This window comes from Panicum virgatum, chromosome 8N (assembly GCF_016808335.1).
Source record: "Panicum virgatum strain AP13 chromosome 8N, P.virgatum_v5, whole genome shotgun sequence".
Taxonomy (NCBI): Eukaryota; Viridiplantae; Streptophyta; class Magnoliopsida; order Poales; family Poaceae; genus Panicum; species Panicum virgatum.
In genome coordinates, this window is record NC_053152.1 from 6,503,010 (window position 1) to 6,511,406 (window position 8,397).

The 8,397-nt window shown below is 53.7% G+C and overlaps 1 protein-coding gene across 1 annotated transcript; it reads right to left on the reverse strand.

Moving 5' to 3' along the window:
* Window positions 1-6,179: 6,179 nt before the first annotated feature.
* LOC120684444 lies at window positions 6,180-7,163 on the reverse strand. The gene has a single exon (XM_039966306.1). It carries the CDS (start codon window positions 7,116-7,118, stop codon window positions 6,498-6,500), a length of 621 nt encoding a protein of 206 aa, XP_039822240.1. The 5' UTR covers window positions 7,119-7,163; the 3' UTR covers window positions 6,180-6,497.
* Window positions 7,164-8,397: the final 1,234 nt, after the last annotated feature.

Genomic DNA, 8,397 nt, shown 5'->3' on the forward strand with positions numbered 1-8,397 from the left:
TGCGTAACGCATAGCCTTGCAACCGCAGATCAGGTATGCCAAGGCCACCCAAGTCCAGAGGCCGACAGACCTTGGGCCAAGCGAGGGCGCAGTGTCCACCTGACACTGATTCAGTTCCCTTCCACAGGAAGGCGCGACGGCACTTATCAATGAATTTTAATACCCATGGCGAGATTGAGATTGCAATTGCCGTGTAAACTGGAACTGCCGACATCTTGGACTTCACAAGTATAGTTCGACCCGCCTTGGTGAGAAGCCCCGCTTTCCAAGTCGGCAAACCTGCCACGACCTTGTCCACCACGTGTTGCAGGTCACTCTTCTTTGGTTTGTGGATGGACAGAGGTATGCCCAAGTATTGGATTGGAAATGGCTTCAAGACTCTAGGCAAAAAGCGCATTAATGTTGCTGTTTTGTTGAGATTGCACCGGATGGGGGTTATGGCGCACTTGTCTGGATTAGTGTGGAGCCCCGAGGCAGCAACAAACATGCTAAGAATTGTTCCAACAGCGACCAGGTCCTGCTCAGCTATCGAGGAGAAAAGGATGACATCATCTGCATATAGAAAGATACGCTCCGGGATGTTTGAGTTTCCCAACGGCCCGAGCACTTGTTTGTTGACAGCCAGCCGGAATAAAGCATTCAAAGGCTCCATCACCAGGACAAACAATAATGGAGAAAGGGGGTCACCTTGACGTAAACCTCTTGCATGGCAAATACGCCTCCCAGGCTGTCCATTAAGTATGATTTTTGTACTGGCTGTCGATAGCAGCATAGAAATCTAATTGATCCATCTCCTTGAGAAGCCCAGATGTCTAAGTATTTCAAGTAGAAAACTCCAGTGAACCGAATCAAAGGCTTTGGCAATGCCCACTTTGAATAAAGTACTGGGGATGTGTTTCCGGTGAAGAAGGGAAGCAGTTAGCCGCACCGCTTGGAAGTTTTCATGAATTAGACGACCAGAGATGAAAGCACTTTGGTTGAACCGTACAAGGTCATTAATATGAGGGGATAGCCTCCTAGCCAGGACCTTTGCAAAGAGTTTGGCAAAGCTATGAATTAAACTAATCAGCTGAAAATCGTGCACGGTTGATGCATCCGTCTTTTTCTTTAGAAGAATCATGTAGGCTTGGTTAACTAAGTATAAGCTTCTGCCGTCAAGCGACCATAGGGCATGGAAGGCCCTGATAATATCATTTTTTATAATTGACCAGGCCGTTCTGTAGAAAAGGCCTGTGAACCCATCAAGGCTGGGAGCCTTGTCCAAAGGGATTTCCTTGATGGCCTGCCAAATTTCCTCTTCAGTAAAGCAAATATCAATCCCAGATAAATCTTTCCTCGGCAAGGCTAGCTGATCAAGGTCCAGCTTTAAAGAGGTACGGCCACTAGTGCCCAGTAATTGATCGAAGTGCTCAAAGAAAGCATTAGCTTTTTCCTCATTGTTGATCAGCACCATATCATCCATCAAGATATTGCCAACCACACTCTTTCGATTTCGATGGCACGCTTGCAAGTGAAAAAAAACCTTGTATTAGCATCACCTTCAGCAAGGTACGTTAATCTGGAGCGCTGTCTTGTGATTGTTCTGAGCAAAGATGCGAAGCCAAGGCAATTGAGCTTTGCTTTTCGACGTAATCTCAGCTCATGAGGGGCAAGCTGTCTAATATCTTGGGCACAGTCCAGGCGAAGAACAAGCTCCTTGGCAATGGCTAATTGTAACCGGACCGAGCCAACATGTTTGGCGCTCCAGCTTTGCAGTGCTTTAGCAGTGTTGCGCAGTTTGTAGTCCAAGGTGCGGAAGGCGTCAGCATCAGGCCATGGACACGTCCACGCCTGCTCCACAACTTGCAAGAACCCATCAAACTTTGGCCAAATATTTTCGAAGTGAAATCGCCTGAAACAATTCAAGGGCGTTGCGGTGGAGAGCCGTAATGGGGCATGGTCGGAGCATTCAGAGGCAAGGGCAGAGAGCACGTGATTGGGGTAGAGTAGCATCCAATCTTCAGAGGCAAAAACTCTATCCAGCCGCTCAAGCGTGGGGTTGTCTCTCTCATTACTCCATGTGAAGCGCCGCCCATTCAAATGAAGTTCTTGAAATTGTGTGTCATCAATAAAGCGACGGAAGCGACCCATCATTCTACGATTTAGAATGGCATTGTTTTTGTCTTCTGCTCTATAAATCAGGTTGAAGTCACCACAAATAAGAAACGGACCAGCGCAACCAGCTCTGACAGAGCACAGGTCGTCTAGGAAGAGGACCTTTTCGTTATCACTTTGAGGCCCGTAGACACTGGTGACCCACCAATCATCATTAGAGGAACGGTTAACGACCTTTGCTGTTAGCGAGTAATCATGGAAGATGGGATTGGAGCAATCCCAATAGTCTCTATGCCAGGCGAACAGGATGCCTCCACAGGTGTGATAAGCAGGGCGATGGAAAAAGTCAAAACCAGCACCAAGCATTTCCAGAACCAGCGAGGCAGGACAATCATCAAGCTTCGTTTCCTGCAAGGATACAAGAGAGAATCTCTCTTGCACAACCAGCTCTCTAAGCACCGAGCGTCGGGCCCTCGAGTTTAATCCCCTCACATTCCAAACTAATAAATTTTCACAATTCATCAGTAATAGTTTGGCGACCAAGGAGAACAGCAGCAACTGCTAAAGAGCAAGCGGTTCCGACTCATTAGCTACTACCATGGGAGCGGAATTTGGTAGCAGCTCTTCTTGGGCTTCAGCTTGCGACACAGAAAGGGTGCCCGAGAACGTATCCACAAATTGCTGGTATGAGGAAGTATCCGGTGCAGCATTGGTGGGAGCCATGCGAAGATGCCTCATGAGAACGTTCTGTGCCTGTATCACAGGCTTTGTGGCTCGGTGCCTTGACTTCCTTGCGAGCCGCTCGCTTCGTCGAATGGCTACCGTCTTTGATGGGGAACGTGCCCGACGGCGGGGCGGTGGAGCAGCGACCACAGGTGAGGGAGCCTCCCTGCATATTTCCATTGCAAAATTAGCAACGACCTGCCGGACCGGCGTGCAAGCATCAGCTTCAATATGAAAAGGCAGTGAGGGGAGTGGCCCTCTAGCAATGTTGACATTGCGCCGAGAGGATGAGGGGGAGTCCAAGGCAGCGACCGAGACATCATCAAAACATACCCTTTCCAGGTCCGCAGCAGAGACATCACAGTTATTGACCGGTTGAGAGTTTCGCCCAGCATGTGTCAAACTCGGCCCGGCCACGGGCGTGGACAGAATCTGCGACGAAGGCAAAGCACCAGGTTGGATTTCTGCTTCAAGCAGCATGGGATCCCATGTTGGGATCGGTAGGGCATCCCTCAGGATTGTCTGGAGATCCAACATGGTGCTGTAGCCCAAGGTTGAACACCGCATCTGTGGCGAGGCCAGCGTTGCCTCAAAGCGCATGGGGTCAGGCACTTGCTTCTCCAACAGATAGGGGGCCTCAGGGAGCGACCAGAGGTCCCCGACAGAGGGGGTGGTGCTCGTGGTGTCATCCGCAGAATGGCACTTTCTGGCAGGCTGGCGATCACAAGGGCAACCAGGAGACGACCCTCCCGAGTTCCCCTGATCCGGCGGCGAGCGGGAGGCATCATCATTCCCCAGCCGCCCGAAAATAGTTTTTCTCAGCCACAGGTAGGAACTCGACTTGTCGTTGTAGCCATGATAATCATCGTCATCAATGTCGTCACTCCCCCGAAGGACACTAGGATCGCTGGATCCATCAGAAGGCTCTTGCCAGTCCTGACGCAGGTGTTTATCCTGTGGTTCGGTTAGCCACAAAGGCACACCTACATCCACGTTGTTGTGGCACTCACTAAGAGTATTGCTACTCGGTCACCAAGTCTTTTCCGTGAACACAATCACGGTCACCTTGGCCCCGGGTTCCACTAAGGAGCTTCTCCACAAAGGATGGGGGGCTCCACGCCCCCCGCACAAAGATGTCGTCGCCGCTCCACACCAAGTCGGAGGGTCGATGACGTTGCCGGCGAGCTTCAAAGCTCCAAGGAGGCCGGCGCACCAAGCTCTTGTTTGGTTCACTAGAGAACCACAGCACAAAGGCTCAAGGCCTTGCAATCTCACTCACTAAGAGCTAAACCTTTACACAACACTCTCAAAGTGTGCTAAGGGCTAAGGATATGATCTTGATGCTTTTGTATGGCTTGGAGATGTTCTTGGGTGTGTGTGGGATGTCCAGCAACTCCAGCAATCTTCAAATGGCCGGGGTGAGGCATATATATAGGCCACCAAGTCTTGTAGCCGTTGCTCCAACGGTCAGCAGAAAAACTGCGTATCACCGGAAGAACCGATGCCTCTGGCTGGGGTAGCGTCAGTTCATCCGGTTAGTCATAACCCGAAGTAGCCGTTGAACTACTGACAGCTGACACAGTGACCACCGGTTGAACCGATGCTTTGTACCGATGCATCACCGGTTCATCCGGTGCTTAAGAATCTTCTCCTGGGCGCTGACGTCATTACACCGATGGTTTGCACCGATGCTTCACCGGTTCAACCGGTGCTGAAGACATGGCTCTTGCGCGGCTTGCATCGTCTTTGGAACACAATACGTCCAATGCACCGATGCCCCTTTTTGAACCGTCGGTTCTTCCGGTGCCTATAAACTGACTTGGCTTCAATTCCCTTCTGTCATGGCGTCCCTTCAGCGGAACCCCCATAGGGGCGGCCCTTCGGGCCTTACTACGCCTATCTTCTCTTTCTCTTTGTCATCACTTGAACCTAAAAGCCTGAGAATGGTCATCTTAACAATCATATTAGTCCAAGTGTTGTATTGTCATTCGATCACCAAAATCACTCGGAATGGCATAAAAGGTGCCATGTTCGTTACACAAGCACATGCCAAACCCAGAGCCGACCACGCAGAATCGACAGACCAAGCATGAGTAGGGATGCCCCGCAATTCGACCAGAACCCGGAAAAACATTGAATCAGCCGTCGCAGATGAGAGTCGATGCCAGCGCCGAAGTCGTAGGACCATGTCTGCTCTAGGCAGTTGAGGCGCGTGGAGTACCCTTTCAAGAATGGCCGGCTCACGCAACACAGCAAGGAAGTCCTCTGGATGATATCTATGAAGTGAGAAATCATCATCGCTGATTTTGTAGTTCTCTAGGAGGAAGCGGCGTACATGGCGTAAAGAGAGACTTCGCCTGGTTCCCACCACCAAGATGACCAGGGCCCTGTTGTTCAGAGGTACATGGAGCGCGTTCCTCCCTGGCCCGCTGTTTGGAGACGACCAGCTGGAAGCCATCCTCGTCGATGTAGGGGGCGACGCGCAGAGGCCGTGCAGGAGGCGGTGGTGCGGCTAGATCTGCCCGCCGCGGCGAGGGGGGTGGCGGAACCGCACAAGGGGGAGTGCGGAGCCACCTGCGGGGGCGGAGAGGACGGCCGGCGGGGTGGGGAGGACCTCGGGGTAGTGCGAGGGGGCGGCGGAGCCCTGCGAGCATCCGCCATGAAGCCTCCCCGCGGGGCAGCGCACGAGGGGGCGGAGGGAGCGGCCCTGCTAGGAGGAGCCACCGCCTTGCCCTTGCCCTCTACTGGCGTGGGTGGAGGGAGATCTTCCTCCTCATTGGAATCGACCTCTGCGGAGGAGAAGCTGAAGCAGATTCCCTCGGGGGAGAGTCCAATCAGGCGCGACGGACCAGCGCCCAGGGATGGGGAGAAAGGGGCTGCAAGGGGATTTAGGGGACGAGATCCGGAGCGAGCGCCATTGGAGGGTCCGGATCTGGGTGTATGGTGGCCAACGGCGCCGGGATGACCGCCACTGTCCGAGCGGGAGGGCGGACGCGAGGGGTCGCTCACTCTCATTGGCCGCGACAGGACAGGGCGCAGGGTCTGGAGGTGGCCGCCGGGACCGGAGTGGTCGCCGGCTGTGCGTATGGTGGCCGCCGGGACCGGGTGGTCACCGGCGTTGGGGGAGCTTCAAGTGAGAGTGTTGTGAGATAAAAAGATTCCTCTATTTTTTCCCTCTTCACCTGAGGGCCCGTTTAGTTTCTAAATTTTTTCTACAGTACCCGTCACAACGAATTTTTAGACACATACATGAAGTATTAAATGTAGTTAAAAAAACTAATTACACAGTCTGATTGATTCCCACGAGATAAATCTAACGATGGTAATTAATCCATGATTGGACATTAATTATCAAATAACAATGAAACGTGCTACAGTACCCAAACCCAAATTTTTTCACCAACTAAACACATCCTGACTTGTGTGTAAATCTGCACGACCCAGTATCTGACCCATCTGAAACTATTGGATCGACGAGCAACTGTTTTGTACACAAGAGCAAGCGCGTACAAACAGTCTCCAGCCATGAATCACTACGTGTTCTTGCTGGGGTCTCAGCGTCTCCACACGCACGCACGCACGCACACAGTGACAGACAACCTTCTCCATTCCTTGCTCTTCAGTTATGGTGGCAAGCATGCATCCATGGTTGCCTTGCCGACTTGCCGTTGCCGGTTGTCTCAGTAGAACCAGCCGCCGGCAGCCTCCACCTCCCTCGCCTCGACCAGCTTGCCGCTGCTCCTGGACGACAGGGACAGGCAAGACGACGACGAGCTCGACGCCGACCGCCGCAGGCCCGTCGGCCACGGCGCGCCGTCCGACCTGAAGCTGCTCCCGGACGACGAGCACGACGACGCCCCAGGCCGCCGCCCCGAGCCACTGCCTTTGTTGCCGTCCCGGTCCCTCCTCCGGAACACGGGGAGCGGGAAGCACCTGCTCGCCGCCGCCGTGTCCTCGTCCTCGGGGCCGGGGCCGTACGACGACGCCGGTGCGACCCGGGGCGCGATGTCGAGGAAGGCCGTCGGGCGGTGCGGCGCGCGGCGCCGGGACGGCGACACCGATGCCGAGCGTGCGGCGTAGTAGGAGACCCGCGGGGAGTGGTACGGCGACGGCGACATGGCCGGGGGCGGCGTCAGCTTTGGCGACACGGCCGCCTTGGTGAGCGGGGACGCGGAGGTGTAGGGCGGCGGCGCGGCGCTGGCGCTGCTGCTCCGGACGTGCTTGGGCGTCCCCGGGCACACCTCCCACTTGAACGGCACCGACCCTGGCCGCCGGCACGAGTCGTCGATAGCCGCCGCCATTGCTCTCTCTCTCTCTCTCTCTCTCTCTCTCTCTCTCTCTCTCTCTCTCTCTCTCTCCCTCTCTCTCTCTCTCTCTCTCTCTCTCTCTCTCTCTCTAACACTACTTCTGATCAATGGATCAATGATCAATGCCTGCAATTTATAGTGGCTCCGGGCACTGTGCCGAGCGATGATTCAGGAGTGATTGGAGGGGATGGATTGGACCAGAAACGGAGATGGTCGTCAGTCAGGTAGTGGCGGGTTATCTGAACTTTTTCTAGTGCGGTGGTCAAGCCGGCGTAGAGATCGGGCGGCACGGCGGCACCGCACCGGCCGGCGGTTTGGCACCGAGCGCGGCCACCGAGTGGCAAGCTAGCTGAATTTCGTGGGCCTCCACGTTCTGCTTGACTTCGTGCGCCGGCACCGGACATTTGGACAAGGCTTGATTTTTCAGCGGCAGGGCGACACGTTCGGTTAGGCCGGGGTTGGGGCGGCGGCGGCGTGCGTTGACGAACTGATGAAAGGTGCCAGGCGGGCACGTCGGAGTGGATCGGAATCGGAGTGCTCTTTGTGCCAGGGCGATTGGTCACTGGTTTCGGTAGTGGGGGTGGCGTTTGTTCACACTTCACGCTGGTGTTGCTGCGGCTTGTTCGTCGCCGGTTATTGGCTGATGTACGTGACTACGTGGTGAGAATCGAACGTTTCTTATTGTGCGAAACCCACCTATCTGCGGTAATGAGAGCTGTAAATCTGTTATTGTGCGAATGGGCACGTTTATGGTCCAGAATGAATATCAAAGGAAGAAAAAAAAAAATACAAACTCAGTTTGACATGTAGTTATTGATTTACTCTACTTGCGCTTATTAGATAAAAACTCAAAATTTGATTTTTTTTTTCTTCTATGCAGTTATTCTAATTAACTCCTATTATTTACTTGTTTGAGACAAAGGTCCAAATGGACCACGGAAATGGCTTCATTTCGATTTTCGAATTTGAAATTTGGACACTACTACAGAACAGGCATTTGTTCCAGGCTATTTGTCCCGGCAGCCTTTGGGCCCGGGACAATAGGTGGCTTTTGTCCCGGGTCCAACAGCTAGCCGGGCCAGCGGGGGACAGGGGCCTTTTGTCCCGGTTGGTGTCTCCAACCGGGACAAAACTCCTTGGCCCCCTTATCCCCTTCCCTCCCCCCCCACGCCCGAGCCATTCAGCTCACTTGTTCTTACTGTTCTTGGCTCGGGAGAGAGGAGTTATTGCTTATTTCTTCACCACATTTGTGAAGATCTTTGATTCCCCGTCC